The sequence below is a fragment of the Ahaetulla prasina genome, chromosome 3, assembly GCF_028640845.1.
Source record: "Ahaetulla prasina isolate Xishuangbanna chromosome 3, ASM2864084v1, whole genome shotgun sequence".
NCBI lineage: Eukaryota > Metazoa > Chordata > Lepidosauria > Squamata > Colubridae > Ahaetulla > Ahaetulla prasina.
Window position 1 is genome coordinate 3,261,339 of NC_080541.1, and position 18,606 is coordinate 3,279,944.

At 43.9% G+C, this 18,606-nt stretch overlaps 1 protein-coding gene across 3 annotated transcripts in view; it reads right to left on the reverse strand.

Annotated features, from left to right (window-relative positions):
- Window positions 1-5,605, reverse strand: part of RHPN1 (rhophilin Rho GTPase binding protein 1) — a 54,435-nt gene extending 48,830 nt beyond the window's left edge. The window contains exon 1 of one of the 3 annotated variants that reach the window (XM_058174371.1): window positions 4,938-5,598. In XM_058174371.1, the coding sequence (XP_058030354.1) occupies window positions 4,938-5,042 (105 nt within the window). In that variant the 5' untranslated portion in view covers window positions 5,043-5,598. Of the gene's footprint in view, window positions 1-4,937 lie in introns of all 3 variants that reach the window. The other 2 variants (XM_058174370.1, XM_058174372.1) reach the window with 2 other exon arrangements.
- Between the last annotated feature and the right edge of the window lie 13,001 nt (window positions 5,606-18,606).

Sequence of the window (18,606 nt, forward strand, 5' to 3'; positions counted from 1 at the left end):
CGGTGTACAGGCAAATAAAAAACAGACAAGACAATATTCTATAAAATGCAAGATTAAAAAACCTATTATAATTTGCCTAAAAATTTAAAATATATAGAAACTAAAACCCCGTTTAAAATTAATAATAAAAAACTATAAAATCCATAAGTTCTCATATTTATGACCGTAATGGAGTCTGCCCATTACGGACGCAAATCGTGATGGCCATAAAGCAGGTAGCCATGCGATTGAACCCATTCTTACCCCCTTTTTCTGCCTCGGTTGTTAAATAACTGTATGGTCATTAAGCAAACACCCAGGTTGTTAAGCGAACACATTGTTCGCTATGACAGGGGTCTCCAACCTTGGTCCCTTTAAGACTTGTGGACTTCAACTCCCAGAGTCCCTCAGCCAGCAAAGCTGGCTGAGGGACTCTGGGAGTTGAAGTCCACAAGTCTTAAAGGGACCAAGGTTGGAGACCCCTGCGCTATGGGATGTTTTTGCTGAAAACAAGAAATAAATGCGTTTTTTTTTTTGCAAAAAAACCCCCCATTGGAAGTCCCTCATATGACTGTGGGACTCTGCAAACTGCTATAAATATAGAGGACAGGAATGTCCATCCGAATCAATTTTAAGTACAGGTAGTCCTCAACTTATAACAGTCCGTTTAGTGACCGTTCGAAGTTACACCAGGAAAAGTTACACCAGAAAAAAAGTGACCGATGACCGTTTTTCACACTTACGACCGTTGTAGTCAGGAGATCAAAATTCAGATGCTTGGTCACTGTCTCACGTTTATGATGGTCGCAGTGTCCCAGGGACAGGTGATCCGCTTCTGCGACCATTCTGACGAGCAAAGTTAACGGGGAAAGCCAGATTTGCTTAACAAACGATGTTACTAACTTAACAACGGCAGTAATTCACTTAACGATCGGGGCAAAGAAGGTCATAAAATGGAGCAAAGCTCACTTAATAACTGTCTCGCTTAACAACAGAGATCTAGAGCTCAACGGTGGTTGTAAGTTGAGGACTACCTATATCTATGGGGGAATCATAAATTACTAAGCAGCCGGCCGTAAGTCGTGGACTGTATTGTGCAGGCACAGTAAAGTCAAATAGAATATTTTTTCCGGCATTTCCAAAGCCGATAATTCATCACCGCTTTGGAAACCCTTATGCATTTTTCAGATCACAGATTTTCTGTTTCCTTTTTTGACCTCGGGTAGGAAAGGTTAAACTTTCATTTTTCTTTTCGCTTGTTCAAGTCAACAAGGAAAGGAATTAAAAAAAAAAAAATTCTAGCGTAAACCAGTTGGGAGAAGTGGCAGCAGCTGTTGTCCAACAGGTTAAATGATTTAGACTGGGTGAAACCAGGCTCAATAGCAGTGACTGTGAGAGGGATCTTGGAGTCCTAGTGGACAACCAATTAAATATGAGCCAGCAGTGTGCAGCGGCAGCCAAAAAAGCCAATGCAATCCTAAATTGCATTAACAGAGGGATACAATCAAGATCAGGTGAGGGACTAATACCACTCTACAAAGCCTTAGTAAGGCCACACCTAGAATCCTGCATCCAGTTTTGGTCACAAAACTACAGAAATGATGTTGAGACTCCAGAAAAGGTGCAGAGAAGAGCAACCAGGATGATTAGGGGACTGGAGGCTAAAACATATGAAGAACGGTTGCAGGAACTGGGCATGGCTGGTCTAGTGAAGAGAAGGACCAGGGGAGACATGATAGCAGTCTTCCAATATTTGAAGGGCTGCCCCAGACAGGAAGGGGTCAAGCTATTCTCCAAAGCACCTGAAAGCCAGACAAAGAATCATGGATGGGAGAGATTCAACCTGGAAATAAGGAGGAATTTTCTGACAGTGAGAACAACCAACCAATGGAACAGAAGTTGCCTTCAGAAGTTGTGGGAGCTTCATCCCTGGAAGCTTTCAAGAAGAGACTGGGCTGCCATCTGTCAGAAATGATGGCGGGTCTCCTACTTGGGTAGGGGGGTGGGTTGGACTAGATGACCTACAAGGTCCCTTCCAACTCTGTTAATCTGTTAATTTGGAACAATTTTGAAAAGCAATATTTCTCCACATTCCAGGCATTTTTAATCAAAATTTTGAGCGTGTGATATTACAGGTAATCCTCCACTTACAACAGTTCACTTAGTGACCATTCAAAGTTACAACAGGAGTGAAAAAAAATTGACTTAGGACTGTTTTTCATACTTACGACTGTTTTTCATACTTACGACCGTTGCAGAATCCCCATGGTCATGTGAGTTACATTCGAATGCTAGACAACTGACTCATAATTATGACGGTCACAGTGTCCCGGAGAGGGTCACGTGATCCTCTTTTGCAACCTTCTGAGAAGCAAAATCAACGGGGAACCCAGATTCATTTAACGACCATTTGACTAAATTTAAGCACTGCAGTGATTCACTGAACAACGGTCGTAAAATGAGGCAAAACTCATTTAACAAATGTTTCACTTAGCAACATAAATTTTGAGCTCAATTGTGGTCATAAGTTGAGGATTACTTTTATTCTGACATGAAATTTTCTTTGCATTTATACCGGTCACTTAAATCATAATTATAGAAATGACTTAAATGACCAACATCTTTTGTGACAATAAATGCAAGAAAACTCCAGGTTAGAATAGCATACAGGTAATCCTCGACTTATGACGCTTGAGCCCAACATTTCCGTTGCTAAGCGAGACAGATGTTCAGTGAGTTCGCCTCCATTTTACGACCTTTCTTGCCACCGTTGTTAAGTGAAACACTGCAGTGGATAAGTTAGGGACACAGTCGTTGAGTGAATCTGGCTCCCCCATTGACTTGGCTTGTTGGAAGGTCCCAAAAGGGGATCACGTGACCCTGGGACACTGCAACTGTCAAAAGTACCAGTCAGTTGCCAACTGTCTGAATTCTGATCACATGACCCTTTGGATGCTGCAACGGTCGTAAGTGTGAAAAACGGTCATAAGTCACTTTTTCAGTGCTGTTACAATTTGAATAGTCACTAAAGGAACCATTGTAAATTGAGGACTAAACAAGTTTAGCAAAATACCTCACTCTCATTTTGTAGGGTTTCCTGCCTGGGCAGGGGGTTGGACTAGAAGGCCTCCAAGGTCCCTTCCAACTCTGTTGTTATATTATATTATATTAATGGGTTGCAATTGTACACAATTTTGCAGCAATTGGATCGCACTTAGAAGCCGCCGCGAAAAGTCCCTTCACCCCTTCCCAAAAGTCACTTCAGGGGTTGTCGATGTACCCCACACCGCCAGTACGAATTCAACAAACGCAAGACTTCAGGCTTGCTGACTTAAAACGTTTTTTTTTTAAAAAAAAGAGCAAAATATAGTTTTGCAAGCCTGCAGTTCAGTAACCAGGAACTGACTGGCTCTCAGGTTTACGATACTCAACAGGCGGGCGAGGAGCGACGATTACAAAAGCTGTTTACAGAGACAATCTCGACAACAGGTGTGATGAAGCAACGCGTTTGCAGGTAGCATTAGGAGAACAGGATGTCTCAAGAGAGGATGACGCCTCGCGACGCCTCGGTGGCCATTTCAGGTCTTCCTTGGTTGGGCCAAAGCAGAAAGTCTCGCTGGTCATCAAGAAACCCCGTCTGAAGGTCATGTCCAAACCCACCATCACTGTACAACTGTAAAAGTCCAGCTGTAAAAGTCCAGGAAAAGTCCTTTTCTGAGTTAATTATTTTCTTGCAGATGTTTCATTATCCAAACTAGATGGATAACCAGAGGCTGATGTCATTTCCCAGTTAGGTCATGAAACATCTGCAAGAAAACCACCAAGCTCAGACAGCACCACAGTTTTCGTTCCCCTCCTCCTCCTCTCCTTTCCAGCACTGATGGTGTTACCTAGTTAGGTCATGAAACGTCTGGAAGAAAACCACCGAGCTCAGATAGCACCAAGGACCCCACAGTTTTTGTTCCCCTCCTCCTCCTCAAATCCCCTCCCATCTAGCACTGATGATATTACCTAGTTAGGTCAGGGGTCTGCAAACTTGGCTGTTTTAAGACTTGTGGACTTCAACTCCCAGAGTTCCTCAGCCACCAAAGCTGAAGGGAGTTGAAGTCCACAAGTCTTAAAAGAGCCAAGTATGCAGACCCCTGAGTTTAGGTCATGAAACATCTGCAAGAAAACCACCAAGCTCACAGAGCACCAAGGACCCCTCATCGCCCCCTCTCCTCCTTTCCACAAACCCCACTCCCTTCTAGTTAATTTAGTTCAGTTTATTGCCATTGCGCCTCGTACAACGAAATTAAATGCCACCTTCAGTCTACCTTATAACTATGAAAACAAAACACAAAACACCCATCCTTCGCATTACATTCCACACAATTCTAGCACCGATAATGGGTGACTCTTTTGACCCAGCTCAAAGAGCACCAGGGACCCCTCATTTCAACCCGGAGCTACAAAGATTCTCTTTTTTCCCCCCAAACGGGGATCTAGTAGTTGGAAGCCGATCAGAGATCAACTGTGGAACCAATGAAGACCTGGGTGACTCATTTTGGGAAATAAGAGAAGAACTTCGCGGACAAGATGTTCCTCAAGCACGTCTTTCTTGGGAATCCATCCCTGCCCCACCTCACCCACCTCATCTCTTGGTCTTCAACCATCTCCAGAAGGTGGCTGAAGACAACTTTGGACGCCTGCAGACCAGACAGCCTTGTGAAACATCTGGAAAGTTCACTCCCCCACCCCCTCAAGGACTGCAAATGGTTGGAAATTGGAAGGAGCCAGGAAGGAAGGGCTAGTAGATCTGTCACCCCACAACCTGGTGCCCAAGAAGACCCTGACTCTCTTCCCATTGAAAGAAATCTGGCACAGACAAAGGAAAGGGGAGCAGTTGGCAGGGAGAAATCTCAAAAGGCAAAGGGGTCTCTGCCCAGCACCCCCCCACCCCACCCCCCCAGCCTCACCTTCTGCAGGCTGCAGCTCTTGGAAAGATGCCTGGGGAAGGGCGGCGGGCAGGCTGGGTCCCCATCAGCCTCCCCTCCTGGGGGGCTCTCTTCTTCAGGAGTCATCTCGGCTGCCACGAAGTGAGCATCTGTCCTAGGGATGGGGGGGGGGATCGTAGTACCTACCAGCAGACCCCTGCCTACCACCCACCCAGCCCCCAAAATGCTTTCCAAGGGGGGGCAGCTTTTCCCCACTTGTTTGGGGATGGGGGGCAGCAAGGGGGACCCCTCCCCTTCAAGCCCTTTCCCCCCTCTGCTGGCAACTCCGGCGAGGGGATTTCAGGGCGGGAGGGGGGTTTCCTTAAAATCGCTCCAGCGGTGGGATTGCCCCCCCTCCCGATAAATGCCAATTTTGCTGGAGGGTTCCCCCCCCCCCTTTCTTTCTTTTTTTGCAAAATTTGGATGTCTGCAACTTCGGAGAAGGCTTTGCAAAGCTGGGGAGGTTTGCAAAAGACGAGGGGCGGGGGGGTCTCATGCAACCCGGAGCACCCCCCGGTCTCACGGCCCTTCTTCCCTGCACCCCGGAGCCCGAGAGTTTCGACTCCTGTCCAGCCTTTTTCTTTCCGAGCCTCGCAAGCCCAGGCAAGGGCCGGGCTTTGTCCAATGGCGGAGCCCCGTGGCCTGGAAGGGCAGCTCCTCGGACCAATTCGGAGAGGCGAAAGGCAGGTCCGTCTTCGGACCCGCCTCCGAACGCCTTTTTCCCCAGGGGAGGGAAGGCGGAGCCGGAGGGTTCGATCTCCCGGGGCAACCCCGGGGATTAGAACGCGGTGACGTCACCGAGGGAAAGTGCAGGCGGCTCGCGCGCTCCCTTTGCTGGCTTTGAACTTAGGCGGGCGACGCGGGGGAGAAAAAGCCCCTCTCGAGGCTCAGAATAGAATAGAATAGAATAGAATGAAAGATATAATAGGAATAGAATAGAATAGAATAGAATTCAATTCAATTCAATTCAATTCAATTCAATTCAATAGCAATACAAGAGCAAACAACAGATTCAAACTTAATGTCAACCGCTTCAATCTTGATTGCAGAAAATATGACTTCAGTAACAGAGTTGTTAATGCTTGGAATACACTACCTGACTCTGTGGTCTCCTCTCCAACTCCTAAAAGCTTTAACAAAAAACTGTCTACCATTGACCTCACCCCATTCCTAAGAGGACTATAAGGGGCGTGCATAAGTGCACAAAAGTGCCTACCGTTCCTGTCCTATTGTTTCCTTTCAATATATGTTCCTGTATATAATGTTGTGACAAAATAAATAAATAAATAAATAAAAGAAGAAGAAGAATAGAATGAAAGAAATAATAGGAATAGAATAGAATAGAATAGAATAGAAATAGGAATAGAATAGAATGAAAGAAATAATAATAGGAATAGAGTAGAATAGAATAGAATAGAACGAAAGAAATAATAGGAATAGAATAGAATAGAATAGAATAGAAATAGGAATAGAATAGAATAAAAGAAATAATAATAGGAATAGAGTAGAATAGAATAGAATAGAATAGAATGAAAGAAATAATAGGAATAGAATAGAATGAAAGAAATAATAGGAATAGAATAGAATAGAATAGAATAGAATAGAATGAAAGAAATAATAGGAATAGAATAGAATAGAATAGAATGAAAGAAATAATAGGAATAGAATAGAATAGAATAGAATAGAATAGAATAGAATAGAATAGAATGAAAGAAATAATAGGAATAGAATAGAATAGAATGAAAGAAATAATAGGAATAGAAGAATAGAATAGGAATAGAATAGAATGAAAGAAATAATAGGAATAGAATAGAGTAGAATAGAATAGAATAGAATAGAATGAAAGAAATAATAGGAATAGAATAGAATAGAATGAAAGAAATAATATGAATAGAAGTATAGAATAGGAATAGAATAGAATGAAAGAAATAATAGGAATAGAATAGAATAGAATGAAAGAAATAATAGGAATAGAATAGAATAGAATAGAATAAAATAGAATAGAATAGAATGAAAGAAATAATAGGAATAGAATAGGAATAGAATAGAATGAGAGAAATAATAGGAATAGAATAGAATAGAATAGAATAGAATAGAATAGAATAGAATGAAAGAAATAATAGGAATAGAATAGAATAGAATAGAAGGGAAGGGAAGGGAAGGGAAGGGAATGGAATAGAATAATAAAGCGAGGAAATAAAAGATTGTTTCCTGATTGCTTATTTGTACCCTATGACTATCATTAAGTGTTGTACCTTAGAATTCTTGATGAACGTATCTTTTCTTTTATGCACACTGAGAGCATATGCACCAAGACAAATTCCTTGTGTGTCCAATCACACTTGGCCAATAAAAAATTCTATTCTATTCTTAAAAAAAAGAGAGAGAGAGAGAAGAGGAGAGGGGAGAAGAACACAGTTGAAAGGGACCTTGTAGGTCATCTAGTCCACCCCCCACCCCCGCCCAAGCAGGAGACCCTACACCATTTCTGACAGATGTCAGTCCAATTCTTCTTGAAAGCCCCCAGTGATGAAGTATCCACAGCTTCTGGTAGCAAGCTGTTCCACTGGTTGATTGTTCTCACTGTCAGAAAATTTCTTCTTATGTCTAGGTTGAATCTCTCCTTGTTCAGTTTCCATCCATTATTCCTTGTCTGGCCTTTGGGGCTTTGGAGAATAGCTTGACCCCCTCATCTCTTTGGCAGCCCTTCAAATATTGGAACACTGCTGTGAATTCACTTCCTCTTCTCTTTGACAACCTTTCAAAGGGTCGGGATAGCTCAGGCAGTAGAGAAGCCTGTTATTAGAACACAGAGCCTGCAATTACTGCAGGTTCGAGCCCGGCCCAAGGTTGACTCAGCCTTCCACCCTTTATAAGGTAGGTAAAATGAGGACCCAGATTGTTGGGGGGGCAATAAGTTGACTTTGTAAAAAAAATATACAAATAGAATGAGACTATTGCCTTATACATTGTAAGCCGCCCTGAGTCTTCGGAGAAGGGCGGGGTATAAATGTAAACAAAAAAAAAATAAAATTTTTTTTTGGAAGATGGCTATCATGTCTCGCCTGGCCCTTCTCTTCACTAGAGCAGCCAGGCCCTTCTTCCTATATTAAAAGTTCTCCAAAGGCCAAAGAAACCAAGAGGAAGCTCCTAACACAAGGCAGCAAGAAATACAGTGCAATGAACAGGTGAGTAAGAGAGAGAGAGACAGGCAGGAAGTTGGCATTTCGATGTTTCTCTACTAAGGATGAAAACAGGTAGTCCTTGACTTACAACCGTTCGTTTAGTGACTATTCAAAGTTATAACAGCACCGAAAAAAAGGACTTAACATTTGCTTGTAATCAGAGGTTCTTTGTTCTGTCCCCCCACTGCAGTCCGGGAGGCATGAGAAATGACTCAATTAGCTGGAAATTAAGTCCATGGCAGCTATCAGCTCTGGCAGCAAACCGGTGAGCGTCTGCCAAGGTTTTCTGTTATCTTTCTTGATGCCGGCGTATCAACCAGGAAGCCAGGAATAAACAGCACTTCAGCTCAAGTTCTCTCCAGGCAATTGGATTTGTTTGTCACGAAGCAGTATAGCAGCCCCTCCTGCTTTTATACCCTGTGGGGTGTGGCTCTGTGACTCAGCACTTTCTAGGCCTGCCCCACCCCTGCTTCTGTTGTTCCCTCTTCTCCTGCCTATGAAATCTGGGATCTAACCAGGACTGATTGTCCCCAGCTGGGTCTGGAAGTGTTTCCTGGGCGAGAGGAGATGCAGGAGACAGAGGCCTCGTCACCTCTTCCACCTGGCCTGGCTTTGGCTCCTGGAGCTGAGCCAGGGAAGCCGGCCCTGCAGAAGGGAGCCCTGACAGCCCTTCCCCCTCACTCTCTGAGTCACTCTCTGGCAGGGGGCCAGGCCCGGGGGGGCCGGGGGCTGGAGCCACAACATTGTTTTCCTGCAGACGTGTGTGTCTATCCAAAGAGTGTGACACACAATCTTTTGCTCTTTTGCATTGTCTGTGGAAGAGTGGAAGGCACATGTGGTCAATCTACAACAGAGGTCTTCAAACTTGGCAGCTTTAAGACTTGTGGACTTCAACTCCCAGAATTCTCCAGCCAGCATAGCTGGCTGGAGAATTCTGGAAGTTGAGGTACACAAGTCTTAAAGCTGCCAAGTTTGAAGACCTGTGATCTACAAGAACTGGGCAAAAAGTCTACATTGCTGGGCCAGAACTTTCATTTGATGTCTCTTTCCAGCTAAGTGCAAAGCTGAAGTGGTGGCAGAGTAAAATAACAAAACAACACGCCCCCTCCTCACCCTTTCACGGTGCCTCCTAAAAGGCCGTAGGGATCTGGATCCAATATTTGAGGGGTTTGCCACAGAGAGGACGGGGGTCCACCTGTTTTCAAAAGCACCCGAAGGCCAGAGAAGGAATAATGGATGGAAACTGACCAAAGAGAGATTCAACCTAGAAATAAGGAGGAATTTCCTGACTATGAGAACAATCAACCCATGGAACGGAAGTTGCCTTCGGAAATTATGGGAGCTTTATCTCTGGAAGCTTTCAAGAAGAGACTGTCAGAAATGGTGTAGGGTCTCCTGCTTGGATGGGGAGGGGTTGGACTAGATGACCTACACGGTCCCTTCCAGCTCTTCTGTTATTCTGGAAGTCAGCAATTGTTGAGCAGATAAAAGAAGGAAGAAGACGCAAAGAGAAAATCTCAAGTCACCCTAGTCGCGCTGGTTCCTCAGCTCCAATCTGTTTTTCTTTGCAAAAGTGAATTCGACCTGGGTGATGATAGGTTTTGGAGGGAGGAGGGGGGGACGGAAGGCGCTTAGATACGGCAGGGAGACGTCTGCGAGCAACCAGATCCCATTTCTTTCCTGCTCTGGTGCTGATAGGGGATGTTTTCCCTGCTCGCAGGAGATACGCAGAAGGCAGGAAAGCCTGAGAAATCTCCCAATAGCTTCGGTTTATCTCGGGGCTGCACATGTATAATTAGAACAAGAGCATTCGGAGCACGGGAGAAACTCGGTGCAGTTGGTATCGCGATGTAGGGTTTCTGCTGATTCAAGGATGGGTGGGTGGGTCGTTTGCAGAATTAACAGAGTTGGAAGGGACCTTGGAGGTCTTCTAGTCCAACCTCCTCCTCGATCTCGAGACCCTATACCAGGGGTCTCCAACCTTGGCAACTTTAATCCTGGAGGATTTCAACTCCCAGAATACCCCAGCCAGCAAAGCTGGCTGGGAATTCTGGGAGTTGAAGTCCTCAGGATTAAAGGGGTCGCAGCACTATAAAGGTTGAGAACCAGTGTTCTAGAGAGACCATCGTGGTTCTCCAAACCCTTGCTCAGTCTGGAAACTCACCAAATTAACGTTGGCTTGGATTGCACGGCTCAGCTAGAGAGGACAATAAATTTCAGCAATCTTGGGAATTTTACTGGGTTCTCTAGCTAGCAGCAGACGCTTCATCGAAAGGTTAAGTTGTTATGTTTTAGTGCAAAAATTTGAAAATGTCTAGCATAGAGGAATATGGTGCTAACCTTAAAAAAAGGTATGCAAAAATTGTTAGCCCTGGGAAGGTGAGTGAGTGAGAAAGAGACTCAAGATAAGAATCAAGGATCTCTTGATTCTGCTTGGTTGAGGATTACCTGTAAAAATCCCTTTTTCCTTCCACCCTCCCTAATGAATGACTATTTTGGTACTTTCTAGTCTTAGCATACCAGACTAGATCAAAATATAGTCTCCTTCAACACCAGTTTTAGTCTTTACACCTTAACAAAATGTTTAAGGCCTGGAGACTAAACCATAGGAAGAACGGCTGCAGGAAATGGGTTTGAGTAGTCTAGAGAAAAGAAGGACTTGGGGGGGACACCATAGCAGGATTCCAGTATTTGAAGGGCTGCCCCAAAGAAGAGGGGGGTCAACCTATTTTCCAAAGCACCAGAAGGCAGGAAAGCCTGAGAAATCTCCCAATAGCTTCGGTTTATCTCGGGCTGCACATGTATAATTAGGACAAGAGCATTCGGAGCACAGGAGAAACTCAGTGCAGTTGGTATCGCGATGTAGGGTTTCTGCTGATTCAAGGATGGGTGGGTGGGTCGTTTGCAGAATTAACAGAGTTGGAAGGGACCTTGGAGATCTTCTAGACCAACCCCCCGCTTAGGCAGGAAACCCTACACCATTTCAGGCAAATGACTATCCAATCTCTTTGTAAAATATCCACCAGTGATAGAGCACCTACGACTTCTGGAGGCAAGTCGTTCCAATGGTTAATCATTCTCACTGTTAGGAAATTTGTTCTTGGTTCCAGGTTGCTTCTCTCCTTGATTAGTTTCCATCTGTTGCTTCTTGTCCTGCCTTCAGGTGTTTTGGAGAATAGGTTGACCCCCTCTTCTTGTGGCAGCCCCTCAAATATTGGAAGACTCTTATCAATTCAGTTGGATGCAGAAGGACTGCGCATGAGTTTGATTACTTAGCCTTTGGGGATATTCGTAAATGTTTTCCACCTTCTAGAGCAGCGGTTCTAAACCTGTGGGTCGGGACCCCATTCGGGCTCGAATGACGATTTGCCAGGGGTCGCCTAAGACCATCGGAAATATGGGAAGTATACTTGCGAGTCGAAGAATCGCGCTCCAATGGTTGACTCCACAAGCCAGCTGCAGGCTCTTCAAATCGCTAGCCGAATTCGGCTTCAGGCGCAATGAATTAAAAAAGAGAGAAATCTTTGCTCTGATGTCTCCCTCTCAAGCCAGCTGCAATCACTCCCAATCGCTAGCCTAATCTGGCTTCAGGCACGATAAACTTAATAGGGGAGGAGTCTCCGCTTTAATGCCTCCGTCCTCAAGGCAATCGCAAGCAGTTCAGATCGCTAGCCAATACGGCTTCAGGCGCGATAAATTAAAAAAAACAGTTTGCCGCTTTTTTTCTCCTTCTGCGGCTGCTGAGGCGCGCTGAGATCGCTGCCTATCACCGCGATGAAATCAATCAGCAGTCTTCCTGAAGCGCATCAGGCTATGTTCAGTTTGTAACAATGAAAATACATCCTGTATATCAGATATTTACATTACGATCATGATTTATAACATTAGCAAAAGTACAGTTACTTAGGCCTACGAACGAAAATAATTTTACGGTTGGGGGTCGCCACATCGTGGGGAATTGTATTAAAGGGGTCGCAGCACTATAAAGGTTGAGAACCAGTGTTCTAGAGAGACCATCGTGGTTCTCCAAACCCTTGCTCAGTCTGGAAACTCACCAAATTAACGTTGGCTTGGATTGCACGGCTCACCTAGAGAGGACAATAAATTTCAGCAATCTTGGGAATTTTACTGGGTTCTCTAGCTAGCAGCAGACGCTTCATCGAAAGGTTAAGTTGTTATGTTTTAGTGCAAAAATTTGAAAATGTCTAGCATAGAGGAATATGGTGCTAACCTTAAAAAAAGGTATGCAAGAATTGTTAGCCCTGGGAAGGTGAGTGAGTGAGAAAGAGACTCAAGATAAGAATCAAGGATCTCTTGATTCTGCTTGGTTGAGGATTACCTGTAAAAATCCCTTTTTCCTTCCACCCTCCCTAATGAATGACTATTTTGGTACTTTCTAGTCTTAGCTTACCAGACTAGATCAAAATATAGTCTCCTTCAACACCAGTTTTAGTCTTTACACCTTAACAAAATTTTTAAGGCCTGGAGACTAAACCATAGGAAGAACGGCTGCAGGAAATGGGTTTGAGTAGTCTAAAGAAAAGAAGGACTTGGAGGGGACACCATAGCAGGATTCCAGTATTTGAAGGGCTGCCCCAAAGAAGAGGGGGGTCAACCTATTTTCCAAAGCACCAGAAGGCAGGACAAGAAAGAATGGATGGAAACTAATCAAAGAGAGAAGCAACCTGGAATTAAGGAGAAACTTCCTAACAGTGGGGACAATTAACCAGTGGAACAGAAGTTGCCTTCAGAAATTGTGTGTGCCCCATCACTGAACATAATAGAACAGATTAGAATTCTTTATTGGCCAAGTGTGATTGGACACACAAGGAATTTATCTCTGGTGCATATGCTCTCAGTATACATAAAAGGAAAAAAGAAGAAAAAAGAAAAAAATACATTCATCAAGAATCATAAGATACAACACTTAGTGATGGTCATAGGACTATCACTGTCTATATATAGTCTATATCAGCGGTCACCAACTGGTGGTCCATGGACCACTGGTAGTTCGCGAGAAAATTTTGGTGGTCCCCAGAAAAATTATTTGCATTTTTTATATTGCACTAAATCAGGGATCCTCAAACTATGGTCCCTGGACCGGATACGTGCAATGAACGCTTGTGTTGCTGCAGAGAGTCTCCCCCTTCAGGGTCTTTTTGTGTGGGTTGGGGTCTGCTTCAGCCTCCTGGTGCGGGGCTTTGGGCAAAGGCTGGAAGAGCAGGAGGACCTTATTCCAATGGGACTGCCTCGTGGCCTGGAACTGGCTGACCATCTCAGCCCGCTGAGCCTCCAGGTGCCGGTCCCTGGCCTTGCACTCCCGCAGGTCTTCCCTCTGCTTGGAAAACCTGTGCTCCTAGTCCTCAGTGAGGTGTTTCTGCTGGAGCCTCCTTCTCGGTCAGATCCAATTTGAACTCTTTCTCGTGGTGGCTGTTTAGCTCCAACAACTGCTTCCTGTAGGGGCCCTAAGGAGCCCAGGCGGGGAGGCAAAGAGTGGCTGGGTGGGGAGGGGCGAGTAAAGGCCGGCGAGGCGCCCCTCAACATGAGTGACATCAAGTTAACCACACCCACCCAGTCACATGACCACTTAGCCACGCCCATCCCGCCGGTCATTAGGCAGACCATATTAGTGGTCCGCAAGATTTAAAATTATGAATTTAGTGGTCTCTGAGGTCCAGAAGATTGGGGACCCCTGGTCTATATATAGGACTATCACTGGAAGTTTTTAAGAGGAGATTAGGCAGTCATTTATCTGAAATGATACAGGATCTCCTGCTTGAGCAGAGGGCTAGACTAGAAGATCTCTAAGTCTCTCCTGTCCTCTCCTGTCCTCTCCTGTCCCCTTCCCTTCCCTTCCCTTCCCTTCTCTTCTCAAAATGAAATCTTATGGAAGGGTGGATGTCTTCTTTATCTCAGTCTAGTGTCACAGAGTGGCAGGAAGTTGTGTCACCCAGGTCTGACAACTGTGGTCACAAGTGCTTCTGAGGGACACCAAAAATGGTTTGGACCTTGGTTTATCTCCCACTACATTGGGGTGAGAGGACTAGGAAGCCAGGATTGGATTGGGATGGGTGTAGGTTGTCATTTGAGGGTGCAGAGCCCAAGAAAGACACTAACTCTTGTTTGTAAACATATTAGTGTTATAATTGTGTCTTCCTCTTATAGTCTTGTCTTCTGAAAGAGCCAGACCAGAGTTTTCTGTCAAAGGAGAGGCCGTTGCAAGAGAACACGGCTTCCCAAGGTGAACTTTGGCTTGGTTTTAGAAGAAGGGAGGCCCGAGGTCTTCTACATGGGACTGCACTCAAGTCTTGCCTTTCTTTAACACGGGGTGTCCAACCTTGGCAATTTTAAAACTTCTGGACTTTAGCACCCAGAATTACCCAGTCAGCATGATCAAAATCCATTGGTCTTAAAGTTGCCAAGGTTGGATGCCTCTGCTTTGACACTTAAGTACTTAAATACTTCTGTAGTACTGTTTCTTAAAAATTCATTAAGCAAACCTAGAAGCTGGATCTCATGCAGGCCTTTGCTTATGAAGAGAGTTGGGGTGTTGTGACCCAGGCCCAAGTAAGTAGTAGAAAACTCAGTCAGTTTAAAAACAAACTTTATTAGAACAGCTGAGAATTAACTCATTCTCAGTGTAGTCCAAACTAAATTAAAGCAAATTCTTCTTAACACAATTCCTCAGTTTTATCACGAACCTTGGTCTTAATTAGGCAAACTGCCAAAGGCCTTTCTTGGCAAAAGTTCAAAAGCTGATAAGAAACAAATGCAAGAAGACGAAGCTATCAATGTTGTTTTCCGGCAAAGAGCCCAAACACCGTTGCTGGTCTTTTAAGCCTTATGGGAGGGGCCAATCATCTCTTGGCCCTACTCCTGAATTGTCCTCTTTGCTTTAGCTGCTCTTGCCTTCTGGCAGCTCTTCTCAAGTGTACATTAGGAACAGGCTCCTCCTGTTCCTCTGCCTCATTACTATCAGCCTCTGGAGGCTCTGGAGTCTGCACCTCACTCCCCGATGGCCCTGGCCCCACCTCTGCCTCTGACGCAGAGCCCTCATCCGGGCCTTCCCCAGCCTCCAGGATTGGCCCATGCTCTTCCTCAGCCTCATCGCTGTCCGACTCGTTGCCAGCTCCAGAGGCTGCTGGCGGACCACAACATGGGGTTTCTTGGGACCACATGATCCGTTCACTCATTTCACTGAGCCATAATGTAGATTTATGGGTTTTCGTTGAGCGTGATATGTCAACTAAGTCGCCTGAAGCTTATTCAACCAATCACTGTTGAGCAATTCAAAGTTTAATGTGATTTGTGACCTCATAGACACTTGAAGCCTTGTAGGCCATCACCTAGCTGATGCAGCTAAGCCTCTGCTCACCACGGCTTGAGGATCTTCAGCAAGAGAGATCTTCCATGACTCATGATTCATCCAAGTCCATCTCTCTTGACACTGAACCTCAATCAACCTTCCTTATTTATTTTATTTTAATCTGGACTTCTGGGCAGCAGGAAACGAGACCTTCCTTCATCCCCTCCATCTACATTTCTCTAGGTAAAAGTTATACTACATTCCTCTTCATGGCTTGTCTTCTGAAGTCATGATCATTGTCTTTTCAAACATGGAGCTTTAAATGTACTGTAGATGAAATCAGATGGGGGCATTAAAAAACCTTGGATATGGATATAATATAGCCATGGTTTTGGCTTTATTGTGGCACATGAACTCAATCATTGTACAGTAGTGGCTAAAATTGTGGAAACTTTTTGGGGAAAAATGTATTTTTGAGGTTTGATGGCTAATAACACCACTTTTTGGGAGGAGTTTCAAGAGAATCCTATTCCACTGCTGGAATGGCCTGGGAATAGCCCAGACCTTCACCCAATTGAAAATCTACGGAGCCGACTAAAGAAACTTGTTAGTCAGAAGCGACCCAGCAATAAAACCCAGTTCATAGAAGCCATCATTCAGTCTTGGTTTCACATGATAACAGCTGCAGAACTCAAAGACTTGGTTCACTTCATGGGAAGACATTGTAAGGCCATAATTCATGCTAAAGGTGACCCAACTAAGTATTCACTGACATGGGGATAATTTTTGTGTATCTCGTTTTTTTCTATGGTGATCATTTTTGTGTGTATCATTTTTTTCTACGTGTTTCACTTTTCTTTATACTGTAACTGCTATTCTAATAGCAAATCCTTCATGAAAGTTATTGCATTATGTTCTTGATTAAATTATCTTTCCATTGATATATAATTTTATGGTACTACTCCCCCCAAAAAGTGGTGTTATTAGCTAGTTTTAGAAAATACACTTTTCCCAAAAGGTTTCTACAATTTTGGCTACTACTGTACTTGGTTCAGATCAGAGTGAAGCAGATTATGGCTTAGTGGAATGCTATTCAATTCCTAGCTTATTAGGGGAAGGAAGCAAGGAATGCTGGTTTGATGTTGAACAGACTATGAATGGAAGCTTATTTAGCCATTCCCAGGAGCAGACAGGCTCGGTGGACTGCCTGTACAAGCAGGAAAATTAATCTAATTTTTTTTTCATCCTTCCAAAAACTCTGTTTACAGGGTAGAGTTGAAATCTAACAATGGTCCAGAGCTTTCAACAGAATTGGTTTATCATAGCATAGAATTGAATCTGTCTCAAAACCTTTCTATTTGGATTATAACTGGTCCCTTAGGTTTTATATGCTATTTTTTAAAATATAATTTTCTTGAAATTTTTAGCAAGATAAAAACAATGCAAATATTAGAAAAGAAGTGAAAAAAATAATAAATCAGAAATGAAATAAAAAAAGAAAGAAAATGGTTTCTGATCTTCTTAAAAGTGGTTTCAAATGCATTTATATTTTACCCTGTCTCTAGGGTTACCTCAGAACTTTTCCATAAGGTCACCTTTGTAACCTTCAAACTCATAAATTACAAAAATCGTTTTTTTCTTTTTCTTTTTTTCCCCCATAAAAGGTTTATGAGATTTTTTTGCCTGCTATTTTTTTTAAATAATTTTATTAAACTTATGGAAGTCTAAAATACAAATAAAAATGAAAATATTGGGAAAATGGAGAAAGGAAAAAAGGAGATTTTTGATGTGTTCATCTTAAATTCTTTTTTTCTTCCAGAACTCTTGAGAACATAATGGATTCCACCCTCTGTGATGGATATGCTATTCCTTATCTGAGGTAAATTAAATATGAGCCAGCCACGAGGATAGAATCATAATCACGTGAAGTGTTAATACCACTTTATAATGCCTTGGTAAGGCCACACCTTGGAATTGTGTCCAGTTTTGGTCGCCACAATATAAAAAAAGATGTTGAGACTCTAGAAAGAGTGCAGAGAAGAGCAACAAAGATGATTAGGGGACTGGAGGCTAAAACATATGAAGAACGATTGCAGGAATTGGGTATGTCTAGTTTAATGAAAAGAAGGACTAGGGGTGACATGTTAGCAGTGTTTCAGTATTTGAGGGGCTGCCACAAAGAAGAGGGAGTCAAACTATTCTCCAAAGCACCTGAGGGTAGAACAAGAAGCAACGGGTGGAAACTAATCAAGGAGAGAAGCAACCTAGAACTGAAGAGACATTTCTTAACAGTGGAAACAATTAACCAGTGGAACAACTTGACTCCAAAATCTGTGGTGCTCCAACACTAAAGGATTTTAAGGAGAGAATGGGCAACCATTTGTCTGAAATGGTATAGGGTTTCCTACTTGAGCATGTGGATGGACTAGAAGATCTCCAAGGTCCCTTCCAACTCTGTTACTCTGTTCTGTTTCTAATATTGGAAAGTGAAGCTTTGTGCAAATTCATTTGTGATGATGTGAACTTCTTGCTTGGTTTTAACAGACAGCCCATCATTCGGATGTGATGGGACTTGTGCTGTGGGAGGCTGTGTATGTGTGTATGTGTGTGTCGCGGGACCGTTAACAGTTTTTCGGTTTCTTGAAAGTCTAAATTGTTTGGAGAAGGTACAGCTGAGTTTTATGCACCCGTCCGAATACCTCTTCTGCTGTGTTTGCATTTCAGAGAAGAGCCGGCGTTAAAGAAGACCAGGCTTCAGACGGAAGAGGGGGCACGCGTGGCCACACGTGGGAATAAGACAGTAAGCAGGGTGGAATTTTGTGCAGCAGTTGCATTTAGTTGTGTAGTGGGAATGGCCTTGGGAGACAGGAGGAAGCGCTGCGGATTGGATAACAGGCAGATAAAGGATGTCTCAGCCCACAGTAGGAAAAGGGGCGTGGGAAGGACTCAGAAGGGACCCTCCCTAATTTTCTATAAAACAGGGGTTTCCAACCGTGGCAACTTTAAGACTTGTGGACTTCCACTCCCAGAGTTCCTCAGCCAGCGAAGCTGGCTGAGAAATTCTGGGAGTGGAAGTCCACAAGTCTTAAAGTTGCCAAGGTTGGAGAGCCCTGCTATAGAATACAAGGAGAGGGGGGCTGAGAAATGTTTTCAGTCTTGC